General features: G+C 38.3%; 1 protein-coding gene across 8 annotated transcripts in view; it reads right to left on the bottom strand.

The window, feature by feature from the left end:
- Window positions 1–7,543: 7,543 nt before the first annotated feature.
- The window catches only part of LOC121080397 (rapamycin-insensitive companion of mTOR-like), a 109,811-nt gene continuing 101,626 nt past the window's right edge, over window positions 7,544–15,728 (bottom strand). For all 8 annotated transcript variants that reach the window (XM_040578403.1, XM_040578401.1, XM_040578402.1 and 5 more), the window contains 5 exons: window positions 14,142–14,375; window positions 12,551–12,694; window positions 11,634–11,757; window positions 10,564–10,702; window positions 7,544–10,414 (listed from right to left, as the gene is read on the bottom strand). In XM_040578403.1, the coding sequence (XP_040434337.1) occupies window positions 10,340–10,414; window positions 10,564–10,702; window positions 11,634–11,757; window positions 12,551–12,694; window positions 14,142–14,375 (716 nt within the window). In that variant the 3' untranslated portion in view covers window positions 7,544–10,339. The remainder of the gene's footprint in view (window positions 10,415–10,563; window positions 10,703–11,633; window positions 11,758–12,550; window positions 12,695–14,141; window positions 14,376–15,728) is intronic.

Raw genomic sequence — 15,728 nt, 5'->3', positions numbered from 1 at the left:
CTAACAGTTGCATTACAAGGTGTGGCAGAACTTTCACCAGCACAAGGATACTTAGAAGAATTTAGATATACACAATAAGAGGCATTCAATGAGTCAACTAGTTCAATTTCTTGAGGATTAGGACCAATAGAAAGTTTGTCATCCCAATTATCAAATTTATCAAAAAACTCACTCATATTTGAACCTCGAGCTAATTGGGTAATCTTTGTCTGGCTAAGAGACTGGTTAAGGGTGATCCAATCTGAGTCATTTAATGGCACACCTACTAAACAAGTTAAAAAGGGTACACTAGGAGTTGACACGCTTGCACAAAATGTGGTTGTGTTGACAGCTCTGCTTAAGGTTACCCATACATTTTCCCGCACATCAAACAGTGATTTAGATACAAAAACTACACCTATAACAATAAGATTAATTAACACAACAGCTGTTAACATCATGATTAGAATATAGATAAATTTATACTAAAAGATTAATCACAACTGTCACTGGTTGTTGGAACATTGGTCACCGCTGCTTTGGTCCACTTTGCTGGGATCCACTGTGGTCCTGTGGAAGTAAGTACACACATATAACCTCTTCCAGCATATTTCACCTCTGCTGGTCCTTTCCACAAACCAGTTGAAGGATCCCTATTCATAACAAACATTGGAACATCATCTTTACATAGCTTAAACATACGAGTGCAATGCTAACAATTATTACTATAAGCAAAACACTTTACAACAGCCCTTTTAAACTACCAGAAGACCGCCCTAATAATAGAGCACCATAACTTTGTCCATTAATTATCAGAGGTCCTCGGACACGAGTTGCAATTTTTTGTGTTCGGTTGTCAATTAATGTTGCATCTACTGCTGTTGCCAGGTCCAGGCCAAGGCTCCCTCGGGTGGCGGGTTGTAACACGGTGTCTGTCGATAAGAGTTGGTCATGTCTCCTGGAGGGGGTGTCGTGAAGGTGACAGGAGTCGCGATTGGGGTCGACGCGCTGCGGCTCCTCGCGCTCGGTTTCTCGTTTCCCGTCTGCCGACAGACGTTGGTCCTGTGAGTTCCTTGCTGACAATTTCGGCACCACACTTGATGTTGTCGACATCGGTCACGGGTATGTCCTGGCTTCCCGCATCGATAGCAGAGGAAGTCTCGGCGCGTGGTGGTCACTGGCTTCGGGGACGCGGTAGCCCCAGGGGGGGCGCAGAGGCGCAAGCACTGCAAATGCCTGACTTTGGGCTTGCACTAAATCTCTCCCTACTGCTTGGATTGCTTCCACTAGCAAGGCTTGCTGACCTACTGGCACCCGACTCATTCGCTCTAGCATTGTTTCTACAGAAGAATCTAAGGGCAGGGTTACTAAAATGCCTTTGGTGTAACTGTTACTATTCTCCAGAATACACTGGCACAATAACTGCCCTTTCATAAAGTTAGGTGTATCTGGTGGGCTCACTGTGGAGGCCTGACTCATTCACTGTACTACGTAACTGACTTAATATTTTCCAATCAAAGCCTCCCAGGTTCCCTGTCTTTGGTTAGCGGCATTCATCTGATACGTTACAGGGAAAGCTTGTAGGGGGTTGACCTGATCAGCAATATAAAATATTCCCTGACCAGCCGCTTCTTGTGCTATTTTTTGCCAATTAATGTGCAGTTTCTTTACTGTATTTTTTTTTCTCTTTTTTTTTTTTTTTTTTTTTTTTTTTTTTTTTTTTTTCTTTTTAGAATTTTGTATTGACTGCTCACTGCTATTTTCTTCCTCAGCAGCACTTTCGTCAAATGTGTCCCCGCCCTCTGGCCCCCCCGAGGCTACTGTGCCGGAGGGGGGGGTGGGGGGGACGGACGACACACGAAGGGTTTATAGGTGGTACAGAGAGCACTGTTTGTGATAAAGAGGGTATTGGAATGTGATTTTCACATAGCATAATTTTTCCTGCATTAGGATCTGCGCTTGCAAGTCGGCTTGTTACTGCCGCAGCAAGGCGCTCTGCTTGATATCTTTTTACACAATTAGTTACTTCATGCCATGATTTCATCAAATCTTAGCAACTTTATCATCATCAATTACTAAATCCCATAAACAATCTCCATAATTACGCCATTCATCTACTTCAAACATATGCTCAGGATCTATAAAATATCCTTTCGCTTTACCCATAGTAATTAACCTGGCCAGATCTTTTAAAGGGCCTACTCCCCGCTTTTCTAAAAAGCATCATAAAAGTGCTACCTCTTTTTCCATAGCGCGCTTAAAACAGTCCTTTTCCTTGATTAAGATGCAGCCTTTTCTCTGGGTAGACACTCACGGACGGCGAACCTTTCCTTGATTAACGTCGGTTCAAGCACGGATCGAGGTACGATGCCTGCATCAGTCGATCTTCGCTCCCTGGTCGCTGCTACCAGTGCTTCTCCGTCCTCGCTGTCCGGTGGAGAACAAGGATTGGGGGTCCCTGTTCGGGCGCCACTTGCGACGAGCGAGGGGAAGCAAGCGGCCGACTCAGTGTGAGTGATAAAGCAAGCTTCAATTTATTACGGCGCGATTATGTCTTATATACAGTTCCAGTTAATTTTATGCCTACAAATCATCTGCTAATTGGCTAAGCTCTAAAGGATTACATTTTTATACGTCCTCCTATTTGCGGTTACAGCGGATAGCTACAGCGGGTTCGGGTTACACCTTGTTCTTCATGCTTACTCCCTTAAAGTTGTTTTTCTGTTTTTGTACAAGGTCAGCACAATCTTATCTCTCTTCTCTCTTTCGCAATCCTGGTAACTTTCCACTGCAGCTGAGCTTCTTAGTGTTTTTTTTTCTCTCTGCGGCCTAGTTTGGTTCACTCAGACCTGAGCCAGACTTATGTCAAAAAGTCGTATCACACAGTCCTTCCATAGTACCGTGGCCGTTCTCTTTCATCCATTCTGCAACAGGAATTAGACTCTATAACTCAAAAGTTATAAAGTAGGTATGTTTATTGCGCGCAGATGCATGGGGGATTGCTCCTCCACAAGCGTGCATGCCCGAAGTGATGAACCATCTCACATTTATACAATAAAACAAAAGAATATTCAATTAACGCCTATACATATTCGTTACCTAAACCCGCTTACTCTCGCTTTATATGTTAATTATCTTATCAATCTTTTGCCTGGAATGTGGTGGTCTTGCAGGTTTGTAGGTGATTCATGTCCTTGTGACCATTTGATCTTCTCCAGCAAGGAGACTTAGCACTCCCTCCCTCTAGATAACATTGGAATGTCTCTCATCCTTTTCTCATTCTTTTTTAAATAGGCCCTTTGTTAGAGGAAGAAGGGACAGGCGTCTCCTCAAAACTGTAGTTGTCTCCTCAAAGCTGTGTGCCTATGTGACCAGACACCGCACCCATGACTAGTCACCATACCCACATTCCTTGAGCAGACATATACAATCACGATCGATGTCCATTGTCCCCATTTCACACTATTTCTCCATATCAAGATAAACAACCAAAATAAATGACACATGGCTTAAACATATGCTTTCAATTTCCTTAGAACTATTAAATGGAAAATACTGCTCTGTCTTTAACTGTTTTCATATATATTATTCAATATTTAAAGTTAGAACTGGATCATGTTTCCGCGGCAATTAATGTAGAAACAAAAACTCATTGTTCCATAGTCTTATATTAATTAAAAACTGTAGTAAAACTAAAAAACCCTATTTAAAGATGTTATTTAAATATCTATTTCAGGATTCAGGAGATTCATCCAAATCAAAAGATGAAAAATACCAGATATCATACAAGTCCTACCAGATCGTCTAGCACAGGCTAAACTAAGCCATTCTTTCTTTCACCAGAATGCTGGAGGTCTCAAACGGCAGTTTGGTCTTACCTCCCATCAAGCGTCTAATATTATCGCTGTATGTCCTGACTGCCAAAGGGATTCTTTTCCGTCCATAGCAGGAGGGGTTAATCCTAGAGGACTACAGAGCTTACAACTATGGCAAATGGACGTTACACATTATCCAGAGTTTGGTAAATTAAAATATGTCCATTCCTCTATTGACACCTTTTCAGGTGCTCTGTTTTCTTCTTGTCACACAGGAGAGAAAGCTTGCGATGTCCGCAAGCATTTGATGCATGCTTTTGCCACCTTGGGCATACCCTCCCAAATAAAAACGGACAACAGTCCCGCATATATCTCAGCTGCAACAAAGGACTTCCTTGCCTCATGGGGCATAACTCACATTACTGGTACTCCTCATTCCCCTACAGGTCAGTCTTTGATTGAACACTCTCATCAGTCTTTGAAACGCTTACTACAACAACAAAAAGGGGGAATGGGGACTGCAACCCCTGAGGAACGACTAAAGAAAGCTCTGTATGCTTTCAATTTTTTGAATTGTTCTTTAATAGATAATAATCCTCCGATAGTTCAGCATTTTAATGCGAATGCTTCACTTGAGGCATGAATTAAACCTCTGGTGTTGGTCCGTGATCCAGAAACAGGTAAGATTATGGGACCATATCCTCTTGTGACATGGGGAAGATGTTATGCTTATGTTTCCACAGAAAAAGGCCCCAGGTGGATTCCGGCAAAGAACGTACGACCCTTCTGTGAATCCCTACCACAATCATCTGGTGAGGACTCCGATCATCCTCCAGATCATCCCCTCAATCAACAAGCTTCTGAACCTTCTGGGATCATGAATAACTGAAGCAGTATAAACTGAATGCTGTGGACTGAAAATGACTAAATGAATCAACGTAGAGAAGTATCAGTCGCAGGAATTTCTTGTACTATATGCGGGCGCTGTAAGCCTTGGGTCTTATGTGTGTGTTATAACTGTAAAAAGGAATGGTGGTGTAGAGTAGTATTAGCCAAATGATGGTGTGAAGGCTGTCTTGTTAATGAAATTAATAGTTAGGTCCATGTAGCCTCGGATGACTTTCTGTCCTGACTCCTAATACATCTATGATTTTACAGCACCGTCTCTCTCATAGGGCAAAGCGTAGCATTCATGCATATGCTCCCGATTGTGACGATCACGTGGAGTTTTGGTCTTTTAGCTAACGCTTTGCTGCCTCCTTTTTTATACCTGGAGCGGCCGCTGGAAGAGCATTAGCGACTTTAGATAAGCTTGGCTACTGGCTTTGCTAAACAAATGAATGCTACTAGCAATGCATTGTCTGGTCTTTTATTAGATGTAGACAGTGTTCGCCATGCTTCACTGCAAAATAGGGCCACTATAGATTTTTTGCTTTTAGCGCAAGGACGCAGCTGTGAGGATTTTGATGGCATGTGCTGCATGAATCTCTCTGACCATTCGGAATCGGTTCATGCCAGCATTCAACAACTTAAAGCTGTAGTCTTTAAACTTTCACAAGAAAACAGCTGGGATTGGTTGGATAAATTTTTTGGAGGATGGGGGCTGTCAGGATGGTTAAGAAGTTTAGTGAAGATGATTGTTTATGCCTTAGTCGGTTTTGTCTTCTTGTTACTCTTTTTACCCTGTTTGTTGCAGTGTCTACAAAAGTGGATAGCACGCTCTATGAAGAAAGTTCTTTTTGTGCAACAGGAAGGGGGAGATGTGAGACAGGGCCTGAGAGGCAAGTCTCCAAGTATGGTCCAGCTGATAAGTGGGGATGTGCTGGAGCTTGTCAGCCATAAACCTTGGGAGGACGGCTATAAACCTCGGGAGAACAAGGAATGAGAAAAGATAAGGGAATGAGGAACTGATGGTGCCAAGAAGTAACATGTTGCTGTTAATTGATGACTGTAGAAACTTACTTAAAGTGTTCTTTGTTTGTAGTTAACCAATTAGGGATTGCCTAGTATGTAATGCTTAGTTTAAAGAACCAATCTGTTTAAAGAGCTTGGCCTCTGATAATATATATAAACTTGTGATTGTATACAATAAATTGACATTTGCTTGCATCAAGCAGTGTCCCGTCTCTCATCGCGGCACCTCTGGATGGCACCCCTGTCCTTCAGGTGTGTCAACTGCACCACTCAGCTTGGTGTCACTGCAATTTTGCTGAGCGTGCACTCAATCCCATTGTCTATGTCATTGATGAAGATATTGAAACAGCACTGGTCCCAATATAGACCACTGAGGGGCACCACTTGTCGCTTATCTCCATCCAATTCCTTATCCACCAAACAGTCCATCCATCAAATCCATATCTCTCCGATTTAGAGAGAAGGATATTGTGTGGGACAGTGTCAAAGGCTTTATAGAAGTCCAGATAGATGACATCCTTAGCTCTTCCCTTGTCCACTGATGTAGTCACTCCATCATAGAAGGCCACTAGGTTGGTCAGGCAAGACTTGCCCTTGGTGAAGCCACGCTAGATGTCTCGAATCACCTCCTTGTCTTCCATGTGCCTTAACATAGCTTCTGGGAGGATCTGTTCCATGATCTTCCCAGGCACAGAGGTGAGGCTGACAGGTCAGTAGCTCCCAGGGTCCTTCTTTCTATACTTTTTAGAAATGGGTGCAATGTTTCCCTTTTTCCGGTTACCAGGGATTTAACCTGACTGCCATGACTTTTCAAATATGATGGAGAGTGGCTTGGCAACTACATCAGCCAATTCCCTCAAGAGTCTGAGATCCATCTCGTGAGGTCCCATAGACTTATGTATGTTCAGGTTACTCAGGGGGGTCTCTAACAGTGGGAAGGACTTTGCTCCCCAAGTCCCTGCTTTGCAGTCCATCCACTTGGGAGGTGTGGGATGAGAGAATGCCTTTGAAGACTGAGGCAAAGAATTTGTTGAGTACCTCAGCCTTCTCCTCGTCCATTGTTACCAGTTTGCCAGTCAACAGAACAGAATAGATGCCTTCATTTTAAATGTGTTCTTCATGGTGAGGTGAGACAATTTGGCCTGGTTGGAGTTCCCACCTCAGCTCTGGCAGACACAGCTCCCTTGGTCTTTTCCTGGGGAGATTTTGCACTAATGAAATTTCATTATCTTGAAGCAAGGAAACAGTTTGCTTGGTGATGCGATGAGAAGTTAGCTCCTTTTTATCTATAAATCTGCTTGCTGGTTCTGACAGGTGGTGTTTCATGAAACTACCTGTGCTTAAAAGCACACAAACAGAGGATTCCAAAGAGCATAAAGCCAAAGTCAAAGGATACAGTCCAGGCACTAGAACTAAAAATTAGAAAAGGATTTTTGCATGGGTGGGTGGAGGGCATGTATAATTTTTTAAAACATCTGTCTTACATTAATGGTTGAATGATTTCAAAACTGAAAACTGTTTATTTCTGTAATTGTTTATAATTCAACTTTCACATCTGTTGTCAAAATGCTAATACCTAATGTGCAAACATCACATAATGGAAAATTATTTCTCAGTATCAGTACTCTTTTTTTTTAATTTTTAAAAAAGGCAAACTATGAAACTATTTTTATAAGACATCTTACAAACCATTAATGTAAAATATATTTTCGATTAAAAAAAGTTTATTTGGAAAGCTTCAGGTTGTTCTAGTTAATTAGTAACTTACAAATATCAATAAAATTCCAACCCATTTCTAATGCTGAGAGGTACAGATGAGAGCAGAACAACTTTAAGAAGTTTAAGCACATTTTATTAACAATGCATCCCTTTGATAAGATTACACTTCAGGAGGCTTTTAATGTGCATAGAGATGAACTGTACACGCTATACAAAAAAAGAGGAAAAAACTACACACACAAAAAATCAAGGTAGGCAATATCATTTTGGGACAAGCCTCTGTTTAAATTATACACAGCTCAATGCAATATTCTTATGGAAAAAATATAAATACTTTTTCTTTCTATATTACAGGTATACAATATAAATCAGATTTCAATGTCTGTTCAGTGACCTACAACCACTAGAACCTCCAAACATGTAGCAGCGTGTTACTAAAAAAAACAACCTACCACCACCACATGGGACAGGGGAATAAGTCTTGAGATTTTTCTTGATCCCTTCCCTCCTCAGAATGATTAATTTACATCATCTCTTGTAATGCATTTTTAGGGATGCTGACAGCCCAGTATTGAAAGAATTTTTTCAATTAAATCTAGAAGACATCTGCCTTCCCCCCCCACCCCAAGACATTTAATCCTGTGCTAAAACACCCTATTCAGTAGCAAAATGGCATGTTACGCTTTTTGGCATAAATTACATTTCTCTAATAAAATAGTGTATTTTACAAAGCAATTCAAGCAAAATGTGCAATTTTTGCATGCTGTGGCATTGCTATCCATCTGTGTTACAAAAATAGTCCAAAAAAAATCCACATTCTTTACTGAACATACAAATCTGTTCAAAATAAAACTATCCAGGGAACCAGAATCAGGAGTTAATAACCAAGATGGGGGGCTTCTAGCAAATTACAAACGTGGTTTCTAGCATGTCCCCAAAGGTCTTTTACACTTATCAGATTTTACTCTCACCTAGTATACCTTTAATAAGCACATGATAATAGAAGTGTAACTGGGAAAAAAAAAGTTATGGGACTTGCTTTCAACTGGCTCCACAGCAAAGCCCTGAATAACAGGACTTCTGTGCAGCCCTGTCAGGAGGCAATAGGAAACCTCAGAGATGCTCTGAAGCCTGGCAATAATTCTTTCACTGTGCTCAGCTTGAGCTCACACTTACAAGGTAACACCAGCTTCCTGAAGTCCAAAAAGCCAAATACCAAGATCAGGACATAGACTAAGAAGCAGCAACAAGTCTTTCATCTCTCACTAGGCTTTGATTATTACCTGTTTCTCAAATTTTTCTCTTGAGGCATCTAGTAAAGGTGCTATAGGGTTTTTTTCAGGTTCTCACTGCAAATTACAACTCTCTCGTTCAAGACCACTAGATATGTTTTGAAATAAGATGACAAAAAGACAAGCAGTATTCTCGCTGCTGCCTTTTAAAATGTTTACAGGGGCAGCTTACCTCAATGTGCCAAGCCACTGTACCCTAAACTACTGAATACTTTAACACTTCATTGTGCCTTGGGAAAAAACCACTGCCACCAGCCAATGAGAGCACATTTAGGGTACATGGGTCAAACAAGAATTGTCAGATGAGGAAAAGTGACTGTTTCAAATACAACATGCCAAGGGCCCAACATACGTCTCCAGCTCCAAGCAACGTCCATGACAGCTGGGAGCATTCTGTATCTCTGAATTTCAGACAGCTGAAAAAGTTTCTCTCTCCAAAAGGACACTTGCAGCACCCAGTTTTGTCTTCCTCCCCACTCAGTGGAGAGAAACAGACCCTTGTGGAAGTAATTGGGGAAGTCAAGTCAAATGCTAATATAAAATTATAATTACTGTTGCTTCAAAATTTGCTACTTAAGGCTTTTCACTACAATTATTAGTACTATTTGATGCTTGATCACTAATCCATTGAAAATTCCAATTAAAACTTTGTTTTTATAAAAGGCTGTTTCCATGGAACTTGGAAAACACTCATGTCTTCTCACAAAAGCAGCAATGATTAAATGTATTCAAGTTTAATTTATAAAATATTAATTTATCTGATACAAATAATGCTTTTTAAAGGTTTTTAGTTAAGAGTAAGACCAAAATTCATAGTATATGAGCATGAGTATAGAAACTGCAAACACATGCATATCATTCAGGGAAAACAATCTGATTTCAGCATTTTAAGTTTAAATGATTTGTTATTTCTAAATTAAACTGTAGTGAAAATCCTTAACTGGTTCAGATAAGATACATGTACGTAAGTGTAATGAAATTGGAGAGACTGCTAATAAAAATGTTTACAACTATAGTAATATTAAAATAACTTAAAGGAAACCTCAGATTCACAGAGGCTTTTCTTTCTGTTTGAAGTTAACCACCACCACCACCACCCCCCCAGGTAGCGTTATAAACAGTACAAAAACCAACAGAGAAGGGCTAACATTAATCCCCTGGTGTCCATAATTACAGCACAGCTCCCCATTGCTGGCAATGGAATGCACCCTCATCTCTCCGATTCCTGGTATCCAGGGGCTACAAAGCAAGGCATCATTCTGCTTCTCTGGAACAGAATCAGAAGTCAATCATAAAAGATGTCTCTGTGTGTTGTCCTTTTTTTTTTTTTTAATTTATGGCAAAATATGAAATGAAAACTTGTGGAGGTGTTCAGTGCTCAGCTCTTGCATATAATAGCAATTACTATTATTAAAACTATGGTAATATTTAATAACTCCCCAAAAGGCACAAAAGACTGGGGCAGTAATTGGTTAAGGAAAAGTTTTCAGTTCAGTCTTCAGGTACCAAGGCTTCTGGAACAGTCTAGAAAATGATGCTCTAAAGCTTTTTATCTAGTCATTCGGAGGTTGTTTGAGGATTTCAGAAAGTCTATATGCAATGCACTGCATGAGACAGTGGTCAGGATTCAGCTGATGTATCAATTACTGGCTGTTTTGTTGGTGTTGCTAAAATAGCCTCTGCTTCCTCATGCATCTAAAAGACAAAGACAGATGAAGTATTAATGTCACTAGAAAAACATAAAATGGTTTCCTTTAAGACATATCTGAAAGCATTCAGAACATGAAACCTGAACCCAGCTGGCACATTTTAGTGCATTCAATGCATCTGAACTTTCCACTTACTTGTAAGAACTGTACATCTTGAAATAGCTCCTGAATGAACCTTCGAGATGGAAGTCGAAATGTACAATGTGCTAACAAGTAGGACACCTCAGAGTAAAGGCATATGTCATCAAATGCTTGGGGATATTTCTCCTTAATTCTGATCAACAGGAAAAGCAAAATTTTAAGTCTTGAACAATTATCATCATATTTTTAAAAACTGTTCAATTAAATTTTGATTGACATCATTAAGAAAATAGAACTCTTCAGTAATAGGTGTTATACATTCTGGATCTGATGAAGCAAGAAAATCAGAACAGAAAGCATTATTTTGTACCAAACTGGAAGAATTTCATATTAATGAGATGAAACAGAATATATAAATTGAAAGTTGCACAGAATCTCTGAGATCACCTAGTCTTAAAATAATGATGTTGAAAGAGAACAGTATATCAAAGAATAGGCATCCACATGTACAGCAGTAATAAAAAATACTAAAAGCTAACTTAATTACCTGTAAGCATTTTTAAAACTAAAATTAGCATTTCTGCATTTTCTTTTAGCAGTTGTATGTCAGTTTCCAACATCACTAGCCCATATACCTACATTTTTTATCATCACGCGTGGTCCCTGGATTTATATTCCTATATTTTAACATGAGATTTTCTATAAATTAATTCCAGTAGTTGTACTCTTGTTTAAAGCAGATTTGTGTTTCTCAAGAAGTTACTTTCAGATTGTTATTCTGGTTATCTGATATATATTATTTGGCACAAATAACAAAAAAGAATTATCATTTCTTTTTTAAAGATGCATGACATACTGGGTACGTAATGAAACATCACTACAGTTGAATTATTGATTTGAAAAATAATGGGGAAGAGTAAGAAATTAAAGACAGAACAAACATATTAAAAGGCAAATTCTTTGCTTAGCTTTTACATTACGTTCAATCATCCCCAATGACCTACAATTATACCTGCCTGACAATTTTTTGAGAAGTCAGAAATAAGGTGAATCACTATCTCAGAGATCTTTGCAAATACATACAACTAAATGTTGCTAAAACATCTGAAATGAATTTAACTTACGTCAGAAGTCCTGTTTCATGACCCTTAGTTCCTACTGAACTACTCAAATTGATTACTAAACGTAAGACTTCTTTCCGCAGAAGTATTCTGCACACTGGTGTATCATCTGGGATTGATTTTACTCCTAGAAAAACAAATTCAACAGTATGGAGTTTAACCAGAACAGTCTTTGATTGTGCTAATCTTACGCCACATAAGTCTGTTTTAGCATTACACACACACACGAGTACATATTTATGCGTGTATTCTGAACTACCAACAAATGTTCCCATTAAAATTAAACCAAACAAAAATATTATTTTCATTAAATTTAACACGGAAATATTAAAAAAGAAGGTAAACTAGCATTTCATAAATGCTGTGTGACATTTAGAAAAATCTGTGCGATTCAATTACAGTGCTGTCTCTATCACTAAATCATGTTACAAATTGGGTGATTACCTGTTCTGTTTGTATCAGATACTGGCGAAGTTAGCAACCAGCTACTTGATAAGAAATTACACAAGCCTAAAAAAGAAATGTCTTTCTCTTTACAGAAATTCAGTAATTATTTTTTTAAAGTGTTTGTTTTGGTTTTTTTTTAAACTACCAACACTCTGGGGGAAAAAGGCAATTGATTATAATGTCAGATACAGAGCTGCATTTACATTACCTGCAAAAAAGTCATAAAGCTAAAGCAGAACAGTTTGAATGTATGCCGTCTGCCATAGTCATTGATAATGCAACTACCTTCCTGGATAATGATTAGGGCATCCAAAGAGGGGCTTTTGTGGTTTTTTGTTTGTTTGTTTGTTGTTGTTTTTTATAAATTAAGAGCATTACTTTGTTGCAGTATATATAAATATTATTTTTCCACAATACCTAAAAAATACTTTAAGAGTTATAGTCTCTAATAATCATAAGGCTTTCAAACTTACCTAGTACAAGATCTGTACTCCTGGTGCTGCTAGATGAAACACGGGATACTGCATCACTACAGCTTGAAATTCCAGAAAATTTGGAGGAATGCACATCTAAGTGATTGTGTATGGTCTGCCCACACCAGTCAGTATACGGAATGTCTGAAAAATATGAGAGAAACAAGATTTTGCATCTTTGTTATTCACACTTTTCCTCACTTCAAATGCTTTTCTTATTTTTTAACAGTGGTAAGCATGCATATGGTAACTATCAGCATATAAACCAGCTGGAAACTAGATGTTTGATTTTGGACAAATCATACTCAAAACATCTAAAAATAACATTTTTAAAAAAATCTTATAATACTCGAGTGAAAATAATCAAATTTTAAGCACTGACAGAAGCCTAAAAAACTGTAATCACATGTAGAACTCATGTAAAATAGAGCATGGATATATCAATAACATAATAAAGATGCTCTTGCATATGCACAAGCTTTTTGTTCATACAATTACCGCAGGTCTTGCAGAAAGGGCTCTGACTTCATCAACAGAAAGATGTGACAGGTAAGATACTTCTGGGAGGTTTCACTATCCATAGCCTTTGGTGTTTTGGATGTAAAGAGATGAATGTAAAATCCAAGCTTTTAATTATTGTGCAGTTAACAGTACCATAGAAAAACAGGTCTGAAGAGACTTCTGGAGATCAACTAGTTCAATCTCTTGTTCAAAGAAGGGCTCACTTCAAACTGAGATCAAGTTACACTGCGAAGAGTTTTTCCCCTTATGTTTAACTGGAATTTCCATTCCTATAGCACATATCCATGGTCTCCATCCTTCAGCTTTGTGCTTCTGACAAGAGCCTGGGTCTGCCTTGCCTGTAATCCCCTCATGCTAATTGAAGACTATAACTGGAATTTTATTTGCCATCTCTTCTCGACACTGAACTTGAGCTCTCTCAGACATTCCTCACATTTTGACAACAGTACTCTTTATGTGTTACTACCCGAATACATAACACTGTTGTAAAATGGTAAGGATTCCTACTAAGAAATTGGAATTTCCATTATGGGATTATCTTTTTATGTAACTGCAAGCTCTGCAGAGGAGGTTAGGAAGAAAATCATTCTGAATCTCAAAATATGAAGAAAGATGACTAAATCCCAGAAGTTACAGCTCAACTGCAACAGACTCCTCAATCAGATTTCCTTTGTTTTGTTTTACAGTACAGACTTGCTTTGAAGTCAGACTTTTCATTGGTTTGACCGCAAACCTCATTTTTCAGGACATCAATTTGTAAGTACTAAATAAGCTTCTGAATTTTATATTTTTATTAGCTTTTAGAAATATTAAACTACTAACACCACTAGAAACAGAAAAGATGGAAACAACCATAGAAATACCATTGGTTACATAGCGAGCTTATTAAGGAGAATTAATGTCAAGGTCAATAGTAAGAAAAAAATCCCCAAACCACCCCCACCCCCCAAAAACCCTAATCACTCTAAACCCACCAACAAACCCCCTTATAGATTCATCAATTTTAAAGATTAACAAAATTCAATATTTTTATTCAGTTTTATCATACTTTCCCACAAGGAACACTAACCTGTATGACTATATGAAGAGTTCACTTTGTTGTTATGCTGGTAATCCAGTATTTGAATGCAGGCACAGTAAAGGCAGTTCTCATCTGTGTGCTCCTGTAGCCCTGTATCCTCTGTATTTTCTAAAAACTGAGAGGCGTCTGAACGGCTGGTATTCATTATTTCTGTGAGACTGATCTGCTGTCGGAGCATCTGAAAAGGACTTTTGACAACATCACTTGTACCTGATGGAAGACCTGTATATAAGCAATTAGACATCAGAAAAAAAAAACCCACACAACAAAGAGTTAATAAAATATTATTTCAATTAAATTTCCCCTTTTAAGCTTTTTAAGGCTGGGAGGGGGGTGTGTGTGTGAAGATCTAGAAACTTTTTTTAATGGTTAAGCTCCAAAGATTTGTTAGCATTCGGGAAATAAACATCACATTTTAGCCCTGTCTTATCATATATAACGAAACATTGCAACAGACAGAATACAACCTCTAAACACACATACTGTTAAGAAGATATGTGGTAAATCCTGACATATCAACATTAGTAATACCCATGGAACATTAATATGTTACGAATTTTCATAGTATCAAACAAGATTAGTACAACAATATACCAGATGTATAAACAACATATGCACCAATGAAACCAGAAACATAATTTAAACCCCTGTAACTTAGTGCCTGTAATAGGATGAAACTAGACTCAACAATGCAGAAACAAGCCAAAGACAATGTAGTGACATGCCCTTCCCTGGGTGGAAATTACCAACAAATACAGTCTTAAACAGGCGCTACTTTACACTGAAACAGTAAACTACAAAAACACACTTTCGGGAAAGTCATCTTTATATATTACATTAACAACAGAAAAGAAAAAGAAATATCAGTAAGATGTGTCTATTAGGATGTTCAAAGTGCTTGCAATAAAATTCCAGTTAATTAAGAAGCAAGACAATAGTTATCCTATACTACTTTAGGACCAGTACTGATGTTTCTTTTTCAGTTGTCCTACTGAAAAGATACATATTGATGCCCTACAGATTTTTGACAACTCTGGAGTAAAAAACCAAAAGTGCATTCCAGAACAAGCCAGGCATTACTGAGCACTTGCAATTTTCTTGTACCATGTTCCATCACCTCCACTGATCAACTGTCACAGAAACATCACAGAGAGACAAAATTTACTTTCTGAAATATGCATCTAACACTGTTATTGGTTCCTATAAATTCACATGTAATCAAAGGGGAGTCAAAATATAACAGCTCAATATATATATGGCATACATATTTTATCTTAGCTTAAATTGTTACTTTCTTTAATGCAGTATCACTACCAGTTTTCAATTAACATTAGCTCATATTATAATCAAAGATATGTAGACTTTCCTTCTTAGTTTATTAGAGCTGGATCAAGCTTTGAAGCAACAACACATTGTCTTGAACTACATAAACCAGGGAATTAATAGCCTGCTATCCTGAATCCAGAACACAGCTCTCAAAAATTAACAGCTAAAAATAACCTTTTCTGTAAAGAAAAATCAACAAATAAACCCCAACACTTCACCCCACCCAATGTACAAACAAACAACAGAAAG

This window comes from Falco naumanni, chromosome W, assembly GCF_017639655.2.
Source record: "Falco naumanni isolate bFalNau1 chromosome W, bFalNau1.pat, whole genome shotgun sequence".
In the NCBI taxonomy this organism is placed as follows: domain Eukaryota; kingdom Metazoa; phylum Chordata; class Aves; order Falconiformes; family Falconidae; genus Falco; species Falco naumanni.
The sequence above is the reverse complement of the archived record's forward strand: the minus strand, read 5'-3'. Positions and strand labels throughout refer to the sequence as shown.